The sequence below is a fragment of the Pholis gunnellus genome, assembly GCF_910591455.1.
Source record: "Pholis gunnellus genome assembly, chromosome: 8".
In the NCBI taxonomy this organism is placed as follows: Eukaryota; Metazoa; Chordata; class Actinopteri; order Perciformes; family Pholidae; genus Pholis; species Pholis gunnellus.
In genome coordinates, this window is record NC_136534.1 from 26571480 (window position 1) to 26597153 (window position 25674).

The 25674-nt window shown below is 44.6% G+C and overlaps 1 protein-coding gene across 1 annotated transcript in view; it reads right to left on the reverse strand.

Moving 5' to 3' along the window:
* The window catches only part of LOC306699748 (neural-cadherin), a gene marked incomplete at both ends in the record, with an annotated part of 101322 nt that overhangs the window by 14848 nt on the left and 60800 nt on the right, over positions 1-25674 (reverse strand). The window contains 13 exon segments of the mRNA XM_079164467.1: positions 2534-2627; positions 3838-4834; positions 5469-6098; positions 8743-9026; positions 15401-15544; positions 15993-16179; positions 16267-16394; positions 18091-18340; positions 21852-22019; positions 22902-23074; positions 24714-24884; positions 24969-25137; positions 25373-25545. Coding sequence (XP_079020593.1) covers positions 2534-2627; positions 3838-4834; positions 5469-6098; positions 8743-9026; positions 15401-15544; positions 15993-16179; positions 16267-16394; positions 18091-18340; positions 21852-22019; positions 22902-23074; positions 24714-24884; positions 24969-25137; positions 25373-25545 — 3568 coding nt within the window.

Consider the following 25674-nt stretch of genomic DNA (forward strand, 5'->3'; position numbering starts at 1 on the left):
ATAAACTCATGTTTACAATGTTTACTGAGGTAATAAATCAAGAGAGAACTAGAGTCATTTTCTCATAGACTTCTATACAACCAGAGGAGTCGCCCCCTGGTGGACACTAGAGAGAATGCAGCTTTAACACGTGAAGCTTTGACTTCGGTTTTCCAGGTTCAGGCTCATTTAGAACCAGCTGGATTCATTAAGAGCCGCTTCGTATCTTCCTCCTCACGTTTCAAACACAGAGGAAACAAACGAGGAGATGTAACGTCGCCGATCAATCCCAAACAAACAGGAGGAATCTTCTATTGAAATGTTTCTTGTTATCGGCCCTCTGGGGGGCGGCGGCTTCACATCACCTGCTCTCTCATTGCTTGTATCACCTCTACATGTAAATAACATGCAGCCCCCCCCCCCCGCCCCCCCCCCCCCCGATGCACGCTGTGAAACAAATTGCCATCCGAAGGCCCTGGTTCCCTGGTTTCTGGATGTGTAATCCTCGTGGCGGTTTCCTTTGTTCTCAGCGTTCCCTTTTTCCTCATAGGTGTCTCGTTAAAGAGGAGGAGGAGGAGGAGGTGGCAGGGAGGCGCAATCAGGCTCTCCTTTCAACGCCCGTCCGCACGAAGCCTCAGCCTCATCAAACAAAACGAGCAACAACCCTCGCCGCGCTTCACTGGGACTGTTCAATACCGCTGGTTATGAAGTATTAATAGCACTGTTCCTTGCATCTCTCCCTCCTCTGACGTTTCATTCTCTTTCACTCCGTCTTTGTTTCTGCCTTCAAACTGCCTCTCTGTCCTCGTTCTCCTTTCTCCTCTTTGTCACCACGCACCTTTGTACCGTCTCTTCCTCTCTGTGTTTTAAATCCGTCGGCTTCTCTTCTCTTCTTGTCTTCACATGAGAGGGGAACACGTTGAGAGGGAATCTTTGTCTGCTTTTCAACATCTGGATGCTTTTATCCAACGCTTTACTCACCGCGTGACGAAGAGGAGAGCTCAAACGCTCACGAGTGAAGGTGAAACCCTCACTTTGTCACTTATTACGTCTGATACGGAAACAACTTCTGGGCCGATATTCATGAAACTTGGTAAAAGAGTGTTGCATTGGCCGTGTGAGAACGCATGACATTTAGGAGCGGATCCGAACCACGGAGAGGATTTTATTCTTAATATATTATAGTATTATTTCTTTACGTTGGTTCGGCCTTAGCGGAGGTCGGTGCTCTCTGAATGCTCTTCTAGTCACGACGACATTAAGTTAAAAACCAACAGTTAGCTTAAGGACAAACATCGTGGCTGGGCTTCAAATAACTACGTACAGAAAGCATAAAACCACAACATGGGGTCTTCTGGCTAGAGTCCTGTTTGTTGGACCCTTCCGCTCACCACAAGTCTTCTTTTTGGATCTTATACGGTACGAATTTAATTTGTGTTTCCACCACAATTAAGGCTCCTAACTGACTCTCCATTGTCCGAGTCCATGTCCACTAAATCAATAGATTGCAGATCTTCCCTGCTTCTTAACCTGCCATGATACTGGGCTGGATGGTTCAATACAAAGAACTGAATTTCTCACTAACACGATCTCTCAACGGTCTACTATCTTTAGAGAGTTTGGTGTTTGAGATTTCTGTCTCAGGGACGGATGCAACCTAAGAAATATGCTTCTTTTGTAGATTAGTGCTCTGACCTCTTGATATTCTGCTCATTGAAACATAAAAGCCAACAGCAGTCAGGTTAGCGGACCCGTTTCGTACAAAATGTACGTTTTTCGATGTAAGAAACCCACAAAACAAAACAACAGTCGGTCAAGTTTTACCATTTGACCGAATGAAGAATTTCTACTTCAGATCTAAGTTCTGGTTGATTTAGAACTTTTATTTGTGAGTAAAAACAAAAGAATTCAGAGTTCACGAGCTTTAAGTCTTCAGAATCATGCGCATGGTTTCATTTTAAGTGTGTGTACGAAAGAGAACAACTGTAAAACAGCAGTATTTTTGGTGAATGTCGCCACAGATACTAAGCTTATACCCGTTTCTCTTTGGCTCTCTTTACATGTTTGAAGTAAATAAATACCTGATGAATTTAAATGTAAGGATCGTCAGTGTGTTCATATTCAACATGAATCACTTCGTGACTGTATGAGTGTGATTGTTAAACCTGTGTGAGATAAACATGTTTGTTTGTTTTCACGGAATGGTGCGTTACTTTAAATGTTGCCGCCGCAAAGGAATTCTGGGACGGCATTATCTCCTTTTCCTTTGGTAAAGGAAGGTCCGGTGTTTCCTTCGCTAAAGGAGCTAATAAAGGAAGCATTGAAGCACCTTTCCTTCGCATTTAGAGGATTCAAACAGACTTCTACGTCCTCTCTCTTGTCCTCGTTCCCTGTCTTTGTGTTGTTATCTCTCGACGTATCTCTTCCTCCCTCTTCTTTTCTTTGCACCGCTGCCTCTCACCTTGTGATCGGACATCCTCTCTCACCTCCATCACTCTCTTTTGTTTTCTGCATATCACCACCTCAGAGTTTTGACAGCACGAGATCAAAGTACCTGGAGGCTTTTCCCTCGAACCGGTACATCTTCTCACTCCAGTCGTCGAGGTCGGGGGATTGAACTCGTCCGAGCGCCGTCGTCGGGAGAACACCTATCAGAAAGACCCCAAAAATAAAAAAGAAAGAAAAAGTCAGAAAATGAGGTGGCTTTGAAAGGAATTAGTCAAGAGTTCAGGATATAACCTAAATATTAAGCGGTAAGGTGGCTTCATGGGCGCGCTCTGTCACGGTTTGACAGCACAGCAGGAAGACGTAAACATATTAGAGTTTAGAGTTTTTCCCCTGAACGCAGCGCTGTAATCTCTTTAGCTGTGAAATCAGCTGCCTTTTAAAAATGGCTCCTGTTTTATGTGCTCGTCAAAAACCTGGGACTTAATTGTTTGCTTCATGGCATGTTGTTGAGCTACGTGATGGATTCGTATTAGCCGCTTAATGTACTTTGATGTTTAGAAAAAGAAAAAAAAAAAAGGCCCCGGAGAGGAAATCCACTAAAAATACATGATGAAGAAAACCAGAGAAATTACAGGGAGGCTGACAGATGGTATGAAACGCTAAATAAGTGATGGAGAGGGAGGCGGCGAGCAGTCGACTGTGACGAGTACAGTCTTTACAATGCGAGGAGGAGGAGGAGGAGGAAGAGGAGGAAGAGGAGGGACAAAGTTTAAAAATCTGCAGCAGGTTACAGTTCAACCGTCCATCAATCTCTTTAAAGCAAAGGTTCATGCCAGACACTCATTTGGTAACTCTTTGGTAGATTTGGACAGGTTTCAGTGGCCAGAGAAAGTTAAGAAACTCTCAGTTGGTAGTGTTGTAGATTCTTTTTGTTTTTTTTGTAGCCGGAAAAAAGTAAAACAAAAAAAATGATGTTTTTTTTTTTTTGCTAGTAAAAGAGATTAGAAGTGCGCTTCAGTGACGATCTCCTCCCTTCATCCCCTCGCCAGTCTCTCCATGAAAACGACATGCAATTCTACATATTAATACTTATAATGATATATAACATCTAACATTTACAAAAGTCACCAGTAATAGTTACCTTGTGTAGAATTGCATGTTGTTTTTTTTCCGGCAAAAAAACAAAACAAAACATCATAATCTTTTTTTTTCTTTTTTTTTCGGAACAAATATGTTATGCAAAAAAAAAAAGAAAAACATAATCTTTTTTTTCTTTTTTTTTCTGGGTGGATATATAGCTATATACAAATGGGCTTCCATAGATCGGCCACCAACCCACAGCTGAAGTTATATGGTTTCATGTAGAATCCCTACACATACCCAAAGTAACAAAACAACATAAAAACATACCCTCATAACTGTAGACGATGAAGGTGGTGTGTCCCGGCGAGTGAGGGTGGTCGTTCCTGTCCCCGATGACGACCGTCAGCGTGCCGGTGGAGCTCATCGGAGGAGAGCCGCTGTCGATCATGAGAATCGGGAGGCGGTACTCCTTCTGCCGCTCGCGGTCGAAGGTCCGGAGGGCGGTGACGGCCGCGCTGCCGTTCCGAAAGTCCGTCAGGTTGAAGTTGGCGGCGTCCGAGGTGAGCGCGAGGAGCCGGATGGAGAACGGGCCGCCGTTGGCGGAGGTGTCCCGGTCGGTGGCGTGGAGGAGTAAGGAGGTGTCGTTCATTCGAACCGCCTGGGGTGCCGCCGCGTTCTCCCAAACGACGGGCCTGTAGGGGACCTCGAACTCCGGCCCGTTGTCGTTAATGTCCAGCACGGCTATCATGACGATGGCGGTGCCGGTCATGGGCGGGCTCCCGGCGTCCGTGGCGAGGACCATGATCCGGTGCTGCGAGATTTTCTCCCTGTCGAGGGAGTCGGCCACCACCACCCAACCGGACTGGTCCACCAGAAACTGACTGTAGGGGTCCGACTCCTTTGAAATGCTGTAAGAAAAGCGTCCATTCTGGGCCGAGTCCAGATCCGACGCCGTAACCTGAGCTACGATTGTCCCCACGGGTACGTCTTCAGACATGGCCGGTGACTCGTAGAACTGTGGTAGAAACACGGGCGCGTGGTCGTTGGCGTCCTCCACCTGAACGAGACAGTGGGCCAGGCTGAAGAAATCGGCGTCTTCGGCCTTCAGCGTCAGATTAAAAGTCCTCTCGCGGGGCTTCTCGAAGTCGAGCTTTTTCTTGAGTTTTATCACGCCGCGGCGGTTCACTTTGTCCGTCTCCACAAAGAACTTCCTGTCCTCGTCGCCGCCGACGATGCTGAAGGTCACCACGGCGTTCTGTCCCTCGTCTCCGTCCGTGGCCGACACTACGAGAACCTCGCTGTTCACCTCCAGGTCCTCTGTCACCTGAACACGAGAGAAGGAAGTCGAGATGATGAGTTTTTATACTACCTTGTGTTTGTTTCCCGTTATGTCTAAATGCTCAGCTCACACCAAACGCCACGTCGGCTGGTTTACTTCAGATGTATGAACCCAAAATAAACTATTTTGCTGTAATTTAATTGGATAAAAAGGGACGCTGAAATAACTACATAATGATGGGGAATTGCAATAAGTCTGAATTCCTGTTTTGTTAGTTGTCTCTGCAAGACGACAAGCAAATAACTTTTAAAATACTTGTTTTCTGAATGAAGTTTGGATCGATAAATACGGCTGCGTCTTTTTCATTGTTCACAGTTTACGGTTTATGTCGTCTGGTCTCCGTGTTAATAATATGAGGTATCATAGAGCTCTTATGACTACTTGTTTTCCTCCATTTCTGATTCAGAAACTTCAGGACGTCAGGATGACAGAAGGAGAATCTCAGAGCTTTAACGACAGAGCTTCCCGCTAAAATATTTGAACTCGAGCAAATCCGCGAATGAGGTGAATTTCGTGTAAATGTCTCATTCGTGCCACCCGGCGCAAATTTGCCTCAACTCGCGTCCATTCGCGTCTTTACATTGAGGTGCGAAAGCTCGCCTTGCCTCGTGGGACTCACCTGAGTGGTGTAGAGCCTCTGAGTGAAGACGGGTGGGTGATCGTTGACGTCCGAAACCGTGATGGTGGCTGTCCCTGTTCCCGCCAAACCCCCTCCATCCCTGGCCTCCACCACCACCAGATACCGCTCTTCCACCTCCCGGTCCAGCGAACGCAGCACCGTGTAGATGGTCCCCGTGCTGGCGTTGATGGAGAACAGGTTGAGGTTGATCTCGTTGCGGACGTTCTTGATGATGCTGTAGGTCAGCGCGGCGTTCTTGCCCTCGTTGGGGTCGTCCAGGTCCATGGCGCGCATCTCCATGACGGAGGTGTCGGCGGGGGAGTTTTCAGGCACCTGGCCGACGAAGCATCCGTCTACTTCCAGCGCCGGGCACGGGAAGAAGGGCGCGTTGTCGTTGACGTCCGTGACCTCCAGCAGCACGTCGGCGAATCCCGTGAGTCCCGCCCCGCCCTCGTCCGTGGCGAGGACGAGGAATCTCCAGGCCGGGCGCTCCTCGCGGTCCAGGCGCTGTTGGGCGTAGATTCTTCCAGTGCGTTCGTCAATGGTGAACTCGCTACCGGCGCCCTGGCCGTGAAGGGAGTAGCGGAGGGCGGTCTGGTCGGCCTCCTGGTCCGGGTCTGTGGCCGACACCTGCAAAGGACAGACAAGAAATACATGAGTCTCTGATTCCTTTCACCACATGAACCCCGTTAACCAAAGAGAGGTCTGGTTGGATCGTCCAACAGCATCTTGGGCGCCCAATTTTTGTAAATCTCCAGGAGCCAGAAGAAGAAAAAGAGCCAGTGTGTGAAATACCCGTCCAACCACACCACAATCCAGGTTCCCACAAAGGCACCGGATCAGAATTTGTCCATTTAGGTCCACAAACAGACTCGCTTTGTGTAACCGGTTGCGTCTCTTACACTCAATATCAGTTTAAATAATGAAAACTGGGCATTAGTGAGCGTTTGAAAGACATTTTAGTGGCAATTGCAAGTGACAAATAATTATCTTGTGATTTTAGAGACCCTCCTTTTGGTGCGGTGGAGCGAACTAGTTTATCTGAAGCAAACTGAGACTCATCAGAATTGTTTACCTTTAAAACGAAGTTTAAGACACTTTTGTTCTCTATTGACGAACTCTTTAAGGTGCTAAAAGAATATCACCAAACAGCTATTGTCTACGTAGAGATATGGTGGAATAATGAACTGCACTGCTGTCAGCTGATAACAGCGTCCCGAATGACGCGGTTGTCTCGGAACAGGTTGACACTGTTAGCTCTGTCAGCACTGTTAGCACCGTTAGCTGCTCACCACCGGCTCAACCAACGCCATGTTGAGAGCTGTGTGGAGGCAATTAGATATTTAGCACCTTTTAAGGGCCGGATCAGAGAAAATTAGAAAGGTCCTTAAAGTAAAGTAACGTTTTCTATACTTTTATGTTTTTAATCTCCAGAGCTATATTTATAACTTAATGTACTTACTTGCTTTTTGTGAATGAATAGCTACCGAACTATTCTCCTTTTCAAAACTATTAAACATTTAAAGACTTTTTTAACTTTAGAAAGAACCAATGTGTTAAAAAAACAAACAGACAATCAACCACAAAACACCAGCAGCACAATCTCTCGGTAATAAAATGGATTTCATTGTACGGTCGCTGACCGTCACATTTTATTTTGGCGAGCCGGTCAAAAGCAGCAACATCGACTTTTCACTTCAATTAAATAACATTCTCTCACTTTAAAGCCCACTTTCTTTTGTGTGCTTGATTTTCTTTTCTTATCAAAAAAATGGTTGAATTGCTTTTTTCCCATTATGTACAAATGTCAAGCCCAGGAAATAGGACGCGAGGCAGGAAGCTGATTGCAGCCGCGGCCCCCCCCCCCCCCCCAACACACAGAAATAAACATTTCTGTTGCTTTGTGTCCTGTTTGCTTAATTAACCTTTAGTTATCTCTCTGAACGAGGGGACGTCTCCACATCTGTCACCGCGACACACAATGCAATTAAAAGTTAATAGACAACCAGCAACAGCAGAGGGAAAAAAAGTCCACTTTCACTTTTTCTTCTCCTTCTTTTTCTCACCGGAGAGTTTGTTTACAGAAGCCTTTGAAGTCCCCCCCCCCCCCCTCCCCCCCGACTCCCCCGCCACCTCCCCCCTTGTTGCCTCCCTGACAACGTGATGCAGGGAGACAATATTGAAGATGAGCCGTCGCGGCGCCACAAGAGGAGGTGAAGTCACAAAAAATATTCTTTTCAAATTGGATCCCCCCCCCCCCCTTCCTTTCACTATCTGCTGAATTGTATTAACACAGAGAGCTAAAAAAAACAACTGTGGAGAGGAAACCGAGTGCACATCAAATCAATTCCAGCATTCGAATGGGGGGGGGGGGGGGGGGGGGGGCTCATGTGACACCCGCCTCTCTTGACGGGGTATTACTCCCCCCCCTCCCCCGACGCACTTCCACCTCTCTGATCTGATTTAGCTCGACGGCACGCTGCACATTACTGTGAATTACCTGAGAGAGGTGTGACGAAGAAGAAGAAGAAGAAGAGAAACACACCAACATCTCAAACATGAACAATCAGCTTTTTACTTCAGTCATCGGTCGAAGTTGAACTTTCAACCTGAACTAAATTTTAAAAAGTACAGACTAACTTAAGTAGTTGTGTTGTCTAAACCTAACTAAGTAGTTTTGATGTTTTTCATAAGAAAACGCACACAAAAATGAGAAGTAACTGTATGTAAGATATCATCCGAACTGTTGCATGAGGATAAATTGGAATATATATAAATATATATATATATATATATATTTATATATATATATATATATAAATATATATATATATATATATAAATATATATATATATATATTTATATATATATATATATATATATATATATATAGTTGAGACTCAAAACAAGTCTCAGATTTCATCTGTCCAACAGTTTCCAATCAGTTAAACCGGTGAAAGAAGCAGAAGGAGTAGAAGAAGAAAGAAGGAAGAAGAAGAAAGAAGGAGGTCGACTTGACTTTCCAGGTTCCTACATGTTAAATGTGACGTTGTGTTGAAACACACGTGTGGCGTGTTAGTTCGAGGACACGTTATCTCCGCTGGGGTGTCGCCTCGGGGAGAATTAACCGCCGCGTTTGAAGGCGTGACCGACACTGTTACGACGAGTCTGTATTAAACCCGTCATGGTGGAGGTGCTGCTCTCACATGTTTACAAGCTTAACCAAAAGAAACATGCGATAACCAAAAAAAACCCCGGCGTCTGATGACTGACCTCCAGCATGACGACGGGCAGCTGGGCGAGCTCCTCGGTCACGGCGGCGCGGTACTCGGTCTGGCTGAAGACGGGCGCCTCGTCGTTGCGGTTGACCACCTGGACCACCACCAGCGTCTCATTCTCCCACTTCCCGTCGGAGGCGACCAGCCGGAGCTCGTAGCGCTGCTCCGTCTCGTAGTCCAGCGGCTGGGCCACGAAGACGGAGCCCACCTCGGGCTCCACGTCGAAGGCGCCCATGGTGTTACCGGAGGTGATCTGGTAGCGCAGCTTGGCGTTGGCACCTGGAGGGGGGAGGAAGTGGAGATCGGGTTAGTGCGAGTGGTTTGATGATGTTTTTCATAAGGGCGATGACATCACGGCTGACACGATCCAACACACACAACTTCCTTTATGACCCTTCATGACCTCATGCATTTTAAACAAACACCCCAGAACACGCTGAGCCGACAGGAGCTCTTATTGTGAAAATAAACTTTTTGAGGGATATTGGAGCAGATTTCCATGCGGGAAAAAAACCCAAAACAAGTGTTTGATTGGCAGTGGACACACACACACACACACACACACACACACACACACACACACACACACACACACACACACACACACACACACACACACACACACACACAATGACCCGTGTGGACGGCAGCAGTAGATATTAAATATTTGGGAGGAAAACAGGCGTCTCTCTCACAGTAGGGCTCATTAGATGACTTCCTCTCTGTTTCTCTCTCTCACACACACACACACACACACACACACACACACACACACACACACACACACACACACACACACACACACACACACACACACACACACACACACACTCGTCTTTTCCTCGCCGGCCTTGCAAAAGAGCCACATCTCCTCCTATCCTCCCTCATCTCATCCCCTTTACATTTCTTTCCTCTCGTCCCCTAGACTCATCTTTCCTCGAACCTTGACTCCTCCTATCCTGCCTCATCCCCTTCCTTCGTCCTTTCCTTTCCTCTCCTCCTTTCTATCCTATTATGTTTCCTTCCTCTTCACACACCCCCAAAACTTGAAATTTCCTTTTTCTTCCTTCTATCCTTTATACCTCTTTTGTCAAATTGTCTCTTGAACTCTTTCATTCCTCCTTTCCTTGTGTCCTTCCCTCCTCCTTTCTGCTCCTCTTCTGGCCTTTTCCTCTCTCTTCATTTCCTCTCTCCTTGCTCCTAAACTCATCGTTCCTCTGACCCTGACTCCCTCATCTCCTCTGCTCTTCTCTCCTGATGGAGTAAATAAATGTAAAATAAACACACACACACACACACACACACACACACACACAGATGCATGTTTAGAGCCCAGAGGCAGGTCTGTCAGGGTCCGGCCTGCTCTCTGTTTACCAGCACCAAGGAGACTTTAGGAGACAAACACCATCTGTAGAGACATGGAGGACCTTCATTACCACACCGGAGAGAGAGAGAGTGTGTGTGTGTGTGTGTGTGTGTGTGTGTGTGTGTGTGAAGCTTAAGTGCACCGGTCCGTCACCGCCCTCTGAGCATGATGCTTCATGACACTCTGAGTGTGTGTGTGTGTGTGTGTGTGTGTAAATGTGTGTGAGAGGAGCAGCTCCAGCGGTTTTGTGCCTCCAGCAGCTTCCCTAATGATCAGACCGGCCATATGGTGCTGCCCTCCTCTCACACACACACACACACACACACACACACACACACACACACACACACACACACACACACACACACACACACACACACACACACACACACACACACACACACACACACACACACACACACACACACTGGGAGATAGGGCTGATTTAATTCGAAACCTAGCAGGAGGCCCCAAAAAATTTCCTAGATTAAGGTCAGATCTCTGCTCCTCTTGAGGAGGACCGGAGGGGGAAAGTCGTCCCTGAGCGCTGACTGCAGGTCGACACTTTGGAAAAAAAAACTTCACTACAGGAAAAGTTTCATTTCCATTAAAAAAAGAAAAGAAACTGCATCACAAAATATATCACATGTTGTGACCTCAGATGCCTCATCTTCGTACCTTTGACGTCCTTTCTTCACAAAACAACTGAGAGCTGAAGGAAGATTCACGCTGTAAGAGGAGCTCATGGAAACGTCCTTCATGACTTCCAGACGTTTCACACACAGACTGTAATTAAGAAGTGGATGTAATCGTCATGGTGTCGTTGGTTTGTGGACTGATATTTTGAAGCCTCGAGTTCAGCATTTTGTCCGTCGCCATTTTGTTTTTTTGCAACCAGTGAACAGGAAGTGACCACATCTGGACTGAGGAGGAGTGACGTAGAGACGCCGTATACGTCTCTTGTAGAGACCTGTCAATCACAGTAAGCCCCGCCCCTAAAGCATCCCCTGCTTTATGGTCTGTGTGACTCTAAATGGACCATCATTTACTAAATGAACATCATGCTGTATTGAAGCTGACTTGAAACTAGAGATTGAGACCATAAACTCATGTTTACAATGTTTACTGAGGTAATAAATCAAGAGAGAAGTAGAGTCATTTTCTCATAGACTTCTATACAACCAGAGGAGTCGCCCCCTGGTGGACACTAGAGAGAATGCAACTTTAACACGTGAAGACTTGACTTCACTCTTCAGATGTTTCTGAACCCTCTGACATACTCTGACTAAATAATACATGAATGTGTCACATCTTGTAAAGCAGTGAATCTCAAAGTCCGATGCATTCTGTCGAAATAATTATCTATGAATTATAAGATTGTGTAGTTCTGAACATGAGAATCCTTCCCATCAGCACATGACGTATATAAGACGTAATAACATTAACTAAGGTAAATAAGTATTAAACAAAACAACAACAGGGAAACACGTCACAGACGTTACTAACGTAATGAAAAGAAGAAGACGTTGGGTTGAAAGTCCTGTGTGTCTTTGACCCGTCGCTCTCACGTCAGTTAAGCTAAATCATTTACAAACTGTTGCGTCATTCGTATGACGAAGAGCCGGCTGGTCGTATTTATTGTTAAACGTGTGACAATTTTAGAGGATAAAATACGGACTTGGTGAGCAAAGATTTAACAGGATCAGTTATTTGGAGAAAAACTTTCATCGTCTTCATTTTCTGTCTGCACAGAAACATCACCTAAAAAAACTCACCCTCATTATCACTCAGCTTCACTGCAGCAGTGTGTGTGTGTGTGTGTGTGTGTGTGTGTGTGTGTGTGCTCACTAAACCCCGGGGCGACACTAAACTGAAACACCAAACTCAGCGGAATTATAAAAACGCCTCTTGATCTCATTACCAGACACACTTAGTTCGGCAAATTTTCCACTCGGAGGACCAAACGGGATCCAGAAAAAGACAAAAGCTGCTGCGCCTAATCAGCTTTAGGACTACCCCCCCCCCCCCTACACACACACACACACACACACACACACACTGCCTACCTTTGATTATTCCAACACACACCAAATCACGCTGAGGGAGAAATGCAGGAATGTGTGTGTGTGTGTGTGTGTGTGTGTGTGTGCGTGTGTGTGTGTGGTTCTCCTGTAATTGTGTTCGTCTGACCTCCAGTTTATGTCGGGACACCTGTCAACATCAACACACACACACACACACACACACACACACACACACACACACACACACAGCTGCAGTCGGAGGATAAAACCTTCAGTTTAGTTTACAGCTCATCAAACCTCAGATTGGAGCTTTAACTCAATAGTTTCTTTCACCTTCAGACAAACCAACACTATACAGTAAACATATATAGACCTATATAAATACCTATATATATACATATATATATATATATATATATATATATATATATATATATATATATATATATATATATATATATACATACATACACACCTATATATATATTTCAATTTATCCTCATGCAACGGTTCGGATGATATCTTACATACAGTTACTTCTCATTTTTGTGTGCGTTTTCTTATCAAAAACATCAAAACTACTTAGTGAGGTTTAGACAACACAACTAATTAAGTTAGGTTTAGACAACACAACTACTTAAGTTAGGTTTAGACAACACAACTACTTAAGTTAGGTTTAGACAACACAACTACTTACGTTAGGTTTAGACAACACAACTACTTAAGTTAGGTTTAGACAACACAACTACTTACGTTAGGTTTAGACAACACAACTACTTACGTTAGGTTTAGACAACACAACTACTTAAGTTAGGTTTAGACAACTAAACTACTTGGTTAGGTTTCGGAAAAGATCGTTGTTTGGGTTAAAATAACTACTGAAGTGAACGAAAGTGAAAAATAATTCATATCCGCTCCAAATGTAATGGATTCCTCTGCGGCCGGCGCTTCCACCAAGTTTCATAAAAATCAGGGAAGGAGTTTTTCCGTAATCCTGCATCGAAACAAACTGAGCTGACGTTTTTTGAGGGACGATAATGTCGATCTACATTTTCCTCTTTTTATGCGACCAACAAAGCACAAAGGACACATCGCAACTCAATGCACCCAATGACATTTATGCATCGCAAGAGAAATTAGAAGAACAAAATCACTGCGTTAGAGGTTCAGGCTTCATTTAATGCTAAACCAGTTAAACCAGTTAAACCAGAGACTCAACCAGAGGAAAAGATGCATTTCTTCACAAACAGAGTGAGTGCTGACTCAGCAGGGATCAGGTCTCAGTTTTAGTTAATCCCCCACCTACCGGCCTGGTAGGAAGGTCTGGGGGGGGGTTTGAGCTAAAATGACTGGTTCTCCGTCTCCGTCTTTGGACCCCCCAGTGGTTTGGGGTCGAGGGGTGTTTGATAATTACCACGGGGAGTCCCCGACGAGACACGAACCGGGGATAAAGCGTCTACGTTTGGGAGGGAATCAGCTGCAGTTTGCTGTCTTTGCGTTTCTTAATCCCGCGTTCGGCGTCAAGTCTGACGGGAATAAACACTAAATGTAGACACTTCCATCCACAACTGCTCCTCAGACACACAAAAACAAACACACAAACACACAAAATGAGGAAAAGAATAAAACAATCTAAAAACAAAGCCTATGTTTTAAAGTCTGACTAAATCAGCTATTTGAAGACATTTTGTGTTTCATCACAAGAAAAGATCAAACAGCGTCGGCATCATGTCGTGTGGAGACACTGTAACCATGTTAACACTTCAGAGACAGAAAATACACGTTTAGTTTTTAACAATAATCCAATCTATTAATCATTTTCATCAAAAGAACAAACTCAAGTGCAGCAGATTTAGTGTATTGTATTTAACCCATTTAAATGTTTATTTGTTCTTTATTTTGTCTTCATATCTCTAAAATCAATCAATAAGCTAAAAGGTTATAAAGGTCAATAAAAGCAATTGATTCAAAGTATTGGAATCGGACACAATAATCGGACATCATTACATTTTAACAAAGAAACGCACAACTTACTTTAAAAAAAATAATATTATAACTATGAACGTAGAAACACGAATAAATTATTTCTCAACACAACACGGATTATTTGTAATTTACTCTAATGTTCATAATGTGACGTAATGACATCATCGAGTGTTCACAGCAAACACGGGGCACATTTTGGCCAGCCAGGCGTTTCCCATCATGCACTGGGTCTTGCAGTCGATGGAGAGCCGCCTCGATCTCGCGAGGTCGTCGTTGACCGCGTGTGTGTTCACGACGTCAGACTCAAATCTACCCAGCATGCATTGTGCATCTCCAAACAGACCGGATCATAAATCACATGATTGTCGTGAGTCACGTAATGCGTCTGAGACTCATTAGAGATATTCCTAAACTCTTTGACTCCCACCAGCCCACACAACCGAGTGACACAACCTCACATGTTTCTATTTTTAACACAAACGGTAAACGGCTGCATTCTTAGAAATGTGATCGAAACCACGAAATAAAAAGTTTGTAGAAAACGAGACGCGAGAGAGAGAGACGAAGAATCAAGAGTCTGGAGCACGAAAACAGGACGAATAAAGGTTAAAGATTCAAAACTAAATAAAGTAAATAATGAGACGTCACTCGTCTTCGCTCACAGAGAAGAAAACCCCCCCGAGGCTCCGAGGAGACGCCGGCAGCCGTCATTAAGAGAGACGGAGAGGAAAGAGAGGCGCTCGTTTTGTTGTTCTCACATTTATTTATTTTTTGCCTCCTGCTGCTTATTGGTTGGAGCGGAGGAGGAGGAAGAGGAAGAGGAGGAATGAGGGACGAAGACAAACAAAGAGACAAACATCAACAGAGTCGACCTCAAGGGAGCAACAGCAGCCACTAACGAGCTGTGACAGCAAGGGAGGAGGAGGAGGAGGAGGAGGAGGAGGAGGAGGAGGAGGAGGAGGAGGAGGAGGAGGAGGAATAGAGGGGGGGAGAGAGGAGAGGAGAGAGGAAGAGGAGAGAGGAGGATGGGACGTGAGAGGGTGGAGAAGGAGGAGAGAGGGGGAGAGACGAAGGTGGAGGAGAGGAGGAAGAAGCGGAGAGGAGTGAATAAGAAGAGGAGGAGGAGGAGAGGTGAGAGGATGGAGGGGAAAGAGAAAAGTGGATTAGAGGAAGAGGAGGAGGAGAGGTGGAACGAAGAAAGGGAACGAGGGATGAAGAGAACAGAGAAGGAAACAAGACAAGAGGAGGAGGAGAGGCAGACAGAAGACTCAGCTCACCTTCGTCCTCGTCGTTGGCGGTGACGGTGATGAGGACGAAGCCGACCTCCTCGTCTTCCTCAACGCTCACCTCGTACGCCGGCCGGGCAAATGCCGGGGCGTTGTCGTTGACGTCGGTGACGAAGATCCTGACGTACGCCGTGTCTGAGAGACGGACATCATGAACAACATCATCATCATCATCATCATCATCATCATCATCATCATGAAGCAGCTCTCTTCTTCTGTGGTCTGATTTGTTTCAGCTAACAGAACGTATGGTGTGTTTGGCTAACAGCTAACGGCTAACAGCTAACGGCTAACAGCTAACCTCTTGGCCGCTGCTACACGGGCAGTTTGGTGAGTTTAATAGTTTTTGGCTAAACCGTTTGATGTTCTTACACAATGGTTTGGAGTTGATTGGCTGCATACATCGCTGCTTGGTTTGGAGTTTGAATGAAGTGTGTTGTACAACTCCTAACAGCCTTTAGTTTCTAGACGAGGGGGGGCAAAATGTTGTGCTCTTGATTCCCCACGATGAACCTTTTGCAGTGGATCACAGTCATCGTTTGAACTGGCAGCAGTATGATGAGAGAGAGAGAGTGAGTGTTACCGGTGTTGGGTTGTCCCTGCTGGCCCGGTCTGGCCGACTCGGAGCCGTCCTGGGACTGGACCTCGATCAGGTAGGAGGCCTTCTGCTCGCGGTCGAAGGAAGCTCGAGTGACGATGACTCCGCTGCGCGAGTCGATGCTGAAGAACTGAGAGTCCCCGCTCTCGTCCTTCAGGATCACATAGTGGACCTGGAGAACAAGGAAGAGGCTGACGTTGAAGAAGAAGAAGAAGAGCAGGAAGAAGATAATCAGCAGCTGTGTTCAGCTGTCCCTCACCATCCCGTGTAGACCAGAGTCAAGGTCTGTGGCCGACACCTGAGCCACCGACGTGCCGATCTCGGCTCCTTCGGGCACCGTGGCCTCGTAGGTGGACGACAGGAAGAAAGGAACATTGTCGTTCACGTCTGACGGAGACAAAAGAGAAAAGAAGGAAGCATTTATTCCTAAATGTATCTTTTTGTTGTTGTTGTTGTTGCGTTTGTTTTGTTGTTGCCGGATCTGGCAGCAGAACACATGCAGTCTGTCACGTCCATGAAAAGTGGATTAAAGTGGATTAAAAACTGACAGAGAAAAGGAAAGAAAAGAAAAAGAAGAAGAGAAACGCAAGAAAGAAAAGCAGATGGAGGGCAAAGAAAGTTTGTGGTTTTTATGCCACATTTACACCACAGAAGAAGATTAAAACGTTAATACATAACAGACGGAGAAAGAGAGTCCGGCAGAGAGTGAAGTCGGACGAATGAAAACCAACTTATTAGTGAGGAATTATCCTCCAAAACACCGTGAAGAGTCCACAAAAGCCGCTTGTCAGCTCACTTTCAAGCTCTGCTAAGCCAATTACAGCGTCCGATGTGGGTTTGTTCAAAGCCAATCAAAGTCAGGAAGTGTTTTTTTATCTGCAGCCGCCTACAGACTGAACTGATGAGTCACTGCTGAAGTGAGAAAACGAGTTTCTAATTAAGACGGGAAGAGCTACGGCGATGTTGCTGTTATTGTGTGTTTTGATTTCGACTTGTGTTGAGACAAGAAATAATTTAATATTCAGACAAGTACAATCAGGTCTGACTGTCCCCGGATCAACGTAACCTCGATGGATCGTTTGTTTTCCTGCTAAAGCCAACGAAACGTGTCAATTTCCGCTCGTTACGTGAATACAGTCTTTTCAAAATAGAATTACATCTTCACGGGAAACAACTTAGTTGGGAAAAGTTTGTGTTAGGTTTAGAAAAAGATCGAAAAATACTATATAATCTTACATACAGTTACTTCTCATTTTTGTGTGCGTTTTCTTATCAAAAACATCAAAACTACTTAGTTAGGTTTAGACAACACAACTACTTAAGTTAGGTTTAGACAACACAACTACTTAGTTAGGTTTAGACAACTAAACTACTTAAGTTAGGTTTAGACAACACAACTACTTAGTTAGGTTTAGACAACTAAACTACTTAAGTTAGGTTTAGACAACACAACTACTTAAGTTAGGTTTAGACAACTAAACTACTTAAGTTAGGTTTAGACAACACAACTACTTAAGTTAGGTTTAGACAACTAAACTACTTAAGTTATGTTTAGACAACACAACTACTTAAGTTAGGTTTAGACAACACAACTACTTACGTTAGGTTTAGACAACACAACTACTTAAGTTAGGTTTAGACAACACAACTACTTACGTTAGGTTTAGACAACTAAACTACTTAAGTTAGGTTTAGACAACACAACTACTTAAGTTAGGTTTAGACAACTAAACTACTTAAGTTAGGTTTAGACAACTAAACTACTTAGTTAGGTTTAGACAACTAAACTACTTAGTTAGGTTTAGACAACACAACTACTTAAGTTAGGTTTAGACAACTAAACTACTTAAGTTAGGTTTAGACAACACAACTACTTAAGTTAGGTTTAGACAACTAAACTACTTAGTTAGGTTAGGTTTGAGTTAAAATAGCTACGTTGACTTCTCGATTCGTACGGGGAATGAACAGCAAGCGATTTGTTAGAACCATCAACCTCCCGAAATAACAAACTGTTTTTTGGTGACATTTGTTATGTTTTAATTTGTGTTAAAAAGTCGAGCTCTGACTCCTCCCACTAGCTCACCTGTCACGTTGACGTAGACGGTGGTGAACGACGCAAGCGGCACGGCGGCGACGTTCTGGACTCGCACCCTAAGCGTGAAGAAGCGCGTGGTCTCGTAGTCCAGGTTCTCGGCCACCAGGATGGACGCCGAGCTGTCCGCCCGGTTCGGCTTGATGTAGAACCGAACCGGCATGTTGGTCTCCGGCACCTGACCCTCCTCCAGGTTGTAGGTCACCCGGGGGTCACCGAGCGGGGACGTCGCCTTGATGGTCTGATGGGGGCGAGGAAGACATGAATATTAAACATTTTCCTCACAGAATACTCACAACAGATAGTATCTCTATGTGGTACAGGAACATATTCATGATGTCACACCTTCAGGTGCTGCTCGGGCCTCAAAAATACTCGTGAATCCCATCGATTATCTAAGGGAGCGTCGTTTTAAATGTTTTTAATGAAGAATTGTGAAGAAGTTGTGAAGAATAGAGGCCGCTCGTGTAAAATAACTGCAGCTCCTCGACCCTCCGTGCATTCCTCTTAGACTTCAAGTTTATATCTTTAATCCCACACACACACACACACACACACACACACACACACACACACACACACACACACACACACACACACACACACACACACACCTCATTGCAATCCTTCAAAGAACGAAGCAGAAGAAGAACCGGTTCGCAATGAGGTCACGTTAGCAGGCCGCTCGTCTTCATAGCGGTCTCGGCGGTTCTTAACGTCTCCCAGACCCATAAACCATAACACTCAGTGCAAAATATGACACGGTGGGATAAACAACCGCGTTACTAAGAATGCAGCGTTCCAACGCTCCAGTCCTTCTATGGAAGAGAAGCAAGTCGAGAGGAAAAAAAAATAAATCCAACACCTAAAAAGGGGTTCAGTTTCTGCTTTGTTGACGTGTGAATTTGCTAGAAGACGTGTGTGTGTGTGTGTGTGTGTGTGTTGTCCTGAGCTGCAGAGGAGCTTTTAGGACTCGTGTTCTCTCGGCTGCAGCGTGTGTGTGTGTGTGTGTTGCCTGAGACCTCAGAGTGTGTGTGTGTGTGTGTGTGTGTGAGCTTTTAACTCCAGGGAAGGATTGTGTTTTCTGCTGCATTTTGGTTTCCACTGAACCCAAATATTCTACTGATTCATGTAACTTCACCGGGACAGATTTTCAAATACAATCTCTGTTAAATGTCCAGGACTATTCGTCACATGAACACCACCCCTCTACGTTCCTCCTCGTTCTTTGTCGTGTGTGTATGTCTTAAAACACGTTTCCTCACAGCGACACGCTGAGTGAGAAACGATGTCCACATCTTCAAAAACACTGAAACCCTCTCAGCCTTCTCTCTCTCTCTCCCCCTCACCGTTGACCAGAGAACGCCCCTCACTTTCATCTCTCTACCAGCCACTCAGCCTGACACACACACACACACACATCAACACAGGGGAATATAAAGACACAACAAACATCAGAGTTCAATCCATCTATCCATTCTCTGGGTCTCAGCAAAGTGATCCCGTGGTTCCCGTAGCTCCTCCTGTTGGGATCCCGAGGCGTTCCCGAACCAGATCAGAAATATTATCACTCCAGAAAGAAAAACAAGATGGCGACGGTCATATGGCTGAACTCAAGGTTTCAAAACATCAGTCCACAAACCAACGAGAGACGTCATGACGACTACGTCCACCTCTCATATACAGTCTATGTCTACACCCTGAGCTCCCGTTAGTATCTCCAACAAAACTCACTCTTGGACACGGTCGTAAGTCTGCTCCAAGTCCACCGAACACACGTAGACCGGATGGGCGGACTCCCATGACTCCTCCGGTGAGACTGCTAGCTGATCCTCGAGGACGGAATCAGCATTGCTGCGAGGTTTGACAATCTCTTGGAGCCTCTTTTCCTCTTCTAAAAACGGGAACCACCACCCCCAAAGTCTGAGTAACATTGAAGACGCTTGTCCCAACAACATCCAGAGCCTTTAGTGACAAATACACGTGACAAATAAATCTACGTTGACTTCTCGTGTCACACGGGGAACAAACAGTGGTTTGACTCCTCCACATCTGTTTGGGTCTTTCCAGTCTTTAAACCTCCTGGTTCATGATAACATGGATTACACACAAATTGATTTCGTGGGATTTCTATGAATGACAGCGCATTCATTTTTGCAGGTATATTTTACGGAAAAGTTACTCCTCATTTTTTGTGGGGTTTTTTCTACAAAAGTTATCAAAATAAACTTCACCGAGCAGGAAGTGAGTTCTTCAACGTGAGGTGAGAAAATCAAAACATAATTCTCCATAAGCAGGAGATGACTACAGCGGATTGATGTGGAGATTTAACACACACACACACACACACACACACACACACACACACACACACACCTCCCTCCGACTTGTTAACAATGTAATTAACAAACCTTATTAACGCTGCTAAATTTAAAACAACTGTTCCTCCTCAGTGCAATTAACACAGTGGAGGAGAGGAAGGAGACATTGTACTTGTCAGCTTTCAATACAAAGTAATTTTAATAATAACGACCATTTCTTGTCAGTAGGATAAAAAGTTGGACGAATACATTAGTTAAAGAGGCGCTCTGCTAATCTTACATGTCAACGTTTTTACAGTTTTTCTGACTAAGCTGTGGGCGGGACAACAGCCAACTCCATCATCATCACCATCACCATCATCACCATCATCACCATCATCACCATCATCACCATCACCATCATCACCATCATCACCATCATCACCACCACCATCATCACCATCACCATCATCACCATCATCATCACCATCACCATCATAACCATCATCACCATCATCACCATCATAACCATCACCACCATCATCATCATCACCTTCATCACCATCACCATCACCACCATCATCACCATCACCATCATAACCATCACCACCATCATCATCATCACCATCATCACCATCATCACCACCACCATCACCACCATCACCATCATCATCATCATCATCACCATCATCACCATCATCACCATCACCATCACCACCATCATCATCATCATCATCACCATCATCACCATCACCATCATAACCATCATCACCATAACCATCATCATCATCACCATCATCACCATCATCACCATCACCATCACCCTCATCCTCATCCTCATCATCATCATCATCATCATCACCATCATCACCATCATCATCACCACCACCATCATCACTCCTTCTGTCGAAAAGGACAGATTAAATACAGCACCGGTAAACACACACACACACACACACACACACACACACACACACACACACACACACAGACACACACACACACAGACACACACACACACAGACACACACACGCCCTGTAACTGTTTGAAAACTGACTAACCTCCATGAAATCAAGCAGCTGGAGGGAGAAAAAAAACTCCTCCACCTTCTAAACCAGCGGCTTAGGAAAAGAGAGCAAATTAGGAAGGAGGGATCAAAAGAAGTGTGTGTGTGTGTGTGTGTGTGTGTGTGTGTGTGTGTGTGTGTGTGTGTGTGTGTGTGTGTGTGTGTGTGTGTGTGTGTGTCAGGTGAGACAGACTCGGGGCGGGTTTGTTGTTTGCTCGGCAGAAAATGTTTGGAAATGCTCGACTAAACGTGCTGAGAGAGAGAGAGAGACAGAGAGAGAGAGCGAGAGAGAGACAGATGGAGAGAGAGAGATTCCACCTGTCAATGTATTGATTACGAGCTACCAATCAGATCAAAGTGGGCGTGGTCTGTTTGAGTCCCTCACCACTATCTTGGCGTCCCTGGCGGTGTTCTCTGGCACGGTGACCCAGTACTCAGGCTCCTCCCACAGCGGCGGCTGGTTGTGGACGTTGGTGATGATGACGCTGAGCTCCACCGAGCTGCTGCGGTTACCGCCGTCTGAGGCCACGATCTGCTGGTTGATCCTGGACGTCTGGAGGAACATTTATTTATCATCATGTTATTTATTATCATGTTATTTATTATCATGTTATTTATTATTAATTTATTTATCATCATGTTATTTATTATCATGTTATTTATTATCATGTTATTTATTATCATGTTATTTATTATCATGTTATTTATTATTAATTTATTTATCATCATGTTATTTATTATCATGTTATTTATTATCATGTTATTTATTATCATGTTATTTATTATCATGTTATTTATTATTAATTTATTTATCATCATGTTATTTATTATCATGTTATTTATTATCATGTTATTTATTATCATGTTATTTATTACTAATTTATTTATTATCATTTTATTTATTATCATTTTATTTATTATTATTTTATTTATTATCATTTTATTTATTATCATTTTATTTATTATTAATTTATTTATTATCATTTTATTTATTATCATTTTATTTATTATTATTTTATTTATAATCATTTTATTTATTATCATTTTATTTATTATTAATTTATTTATTATCATTTTATTTATTATCATTTTATTTATTATCATTTTATATATTATTTATTATTTATTAAATTTAATTTAATTTAATCCCAGAACTACAAATGTACCTATGTACAAGCTAAAATTGTACACATATTATACAGACAAACAAAACCACACAGACCTAGAACCAAAAGAACACACATGTTCCCTCAGTGGATTATATCTACATATATATATATATATATATATATATATGTATTACTTATTTGTGTGTGTGTGTGTGTGTGTGTGTGTGTGTGTGTGTGTGTGTGTGTGTGTGTGTGTGTGTGTGTGTGTGTGTGTGTGTGTACTTCTTTGTGATAAGGTGGACATCGCTCTCTCTCTATCTGCTGACCTGTGAGATGGGGTGGTTGACGTAGATCCAGCCGGTACTGGGGTTGATGTGCAGGTAAGCCGGCCTCTGATTGGACAGGGAGTAGGCGATGGCCGCGTTGCTCCCCTGGTCGTCGTCGTGTGCCGCCGCTCGCAGGAAACTAGTTCCCACCGGAGTGTCCTCCCGCAGGAAGTCTGAGAGGAGAAGAGATTCATTGAAATACTTCTAGTACTACTTGTACTACTTGTACTACTGCACATCTACTGAACTAGAAGCGTCCCGTTCTGTGACGCTAAGCAGATCTCATTAGATATAATGTGAGCGGTTTTTTTGTGCCGCGTCAGCAGCTGCGTCACCTCGTTCTGTCATGTTTTCGGGGGGGGGGGGGGTCTCTCTGCAACGTCGACAGATGAGTCTTTATGAATTCATGAATATAACCTTCCAATCCTGCTGATCGGACAACAAACGAGCAGAGCCGGAGCTTTTGCCTTCAGTAAGACTGCATTTCAAGCATTATGTCAGTGATAATGTCCTCTTTTCTGACGTTTGTGGGTCTCTGAATGCGTTTCTACTGAATAATCACGTCAGCCGCTGCCGAGTCTAATGAGAGGAACGACCGGGAAGAGCAGACGCAGCTCCAACAAATGGACGATTAAAAAAAACAGAAAAAAACTTTTCCTGGTTTGGTTTTGCCATCTTGTTTTTTTTGCAACCAGTGAACAGGAAGTGACCACATCTGGACTGAGGAGGAGTGATGTAGAGACGCCGTATACGTCTCTGGTAGAGACCTGTCAATCACCGTGTAGCCCCGCCCCTAAAGCATCCCCTGCTTTATGGTCTGTGTGACTCTAAATGGACCATCATTTACTAAATGAACATCATGCTGTATTGAAGAAGACTTGAAACTAGAGATTGAGACCATAAACTCATGTTTACAATGTTTACTGAGGTAATAAATCAAGAGAGAAGTAGAGTCATTTTCTCATAGACTTCTATACAACCAGAGGAGTCGCCCCCTGGTGGACACTAGAGAGAATGCAGCTTTAACACATGAAGCTTTGATAGAACTTGTCTGAATCCAAGTCATCCACAGTGAAGTTGCCAAATCCTTTGAGTTCTTTTCGTGGGTAGGATTAGCAGGAAAAAGTATACATTTAGAAAAGTCAATCTAATCCAATTTCCCTTTTCCAAAAATATTGATTCATATGTATGTCGATAAAGACCACAAGATAAACAAGAAGCGGGCTAAACAGAACTCACTGCCTCCCAACACACACACACACACACAAATGAATGCGTGTCCCAGAAACATTTCAATCTGCCCGTTAAATAGTTAATGAGCGACTCCGTGCGAGTCCCTAATCTGACGAGGAGAACTTCTGACACGACGCTTATCAAAACACATATTTGCACACGTAGTAAACAAACGAGGACCCGCGGGAGCCGGCGGAGAATATTTCATCAGGTCTGAAGAGCTTTCCAGGATTACAAACCGATGCAGAGTGACGGACGACGAGGACAAACATTCACCTCCAAAACACACAGCAGCAGTGTTCCTGATGTACACGAGGACAGATGTTTACTCCAGAGGCCAAGACACCGTTTAACCCTTTAAACCCCCAGAGTGTCGCTGCCTTCATTCAGAAACAACTGACGAGAGGCCGAAAACTGCTTTGGACCGGTTCCAAACTGTAGTACTAACAGTACATGAAGCAGTAATGCAATGGCAGTATTAGTAGCATTAGAAGTAGTAGCAGTACTCTTAGCAGTACTAAGGAGAATACTCACACTGGTAGTAGCAGTACTCTTAGCAGTACTAAGGAGAATACTCACACTGGTAGCGGCTGTTTTCAAACTTGGGGTCGTTGTCGTTCTGGTCCGCAATGACGACGGTGATCTGACAGATGCCGATCAGCGGCTCCTCGGCCTGATCCGTGGCCGTCACCGACAGCGTGCACTCCCTCCGGCGCTCCCGGTCGAAACTCACCGTGGTGGTGATCACGCCTGACAAAACACAGGCGCTGGTGTTAGCTCTGTTAAAAAGGAGCTGTAAAAAAGCAGCATTCACACAGCGTTTGCGGAGCCTACCGGTGTCGGGATCGATGTCGAACCCGGAGGACACCCCGTCTCTGTGCATGATGCCGTACTTGACCTCCCCGTTGACCCCCATGTCGGCGTCGCGGGCCTGGACGCGCAGGACGTACGTCCCTGGAGGGTGGTTCTCCAGAACCACGGCGTTCAGACTGTAGTTCTGACACTGAGAGCACAAACACAACAGAATGCTGAGAACCTTTTAGGTGCTGGAGAACCACAGGAGTCTGCTGGGAATAACAGTGTTTCCTGTGAACCTTTAGGGTTGAATTTTCATTTATAGGCCTCGTGGATGAAATCCAACCTGGTTGGTAAGAGTTGCATGTTAGGCAATTAGCTTAATTAGCTGATAAGCAGGTAAAATAAAGAAATCAAAAAAATGTTATGTCAGCGTCAGTCACCTCCTGGAAGAGCGGCTTGTTGTTGTTGATGTCGTTGATTCCCACAACGACCTGGGCGGAGCTGCTGAGCGGGTACGGACCGCCGGACGCGTTGTCGTCCGTGGCCGTGATGTTGAGAACGTACCGCGGGCCCCTGAGCCTCGGGGGGGGGCTCCTCCGCAGCTTGATGATGCCTGTAGAACACACACACACACACTGTGTTAAAACAAGCACTTTGTTTGAAGGTAAAGTTCATGTCTTCCAGTTTCTCTGAAATACAAACATTGAGTTAAATTACTTTTAAGTTCTCAGGCACTAAAGTG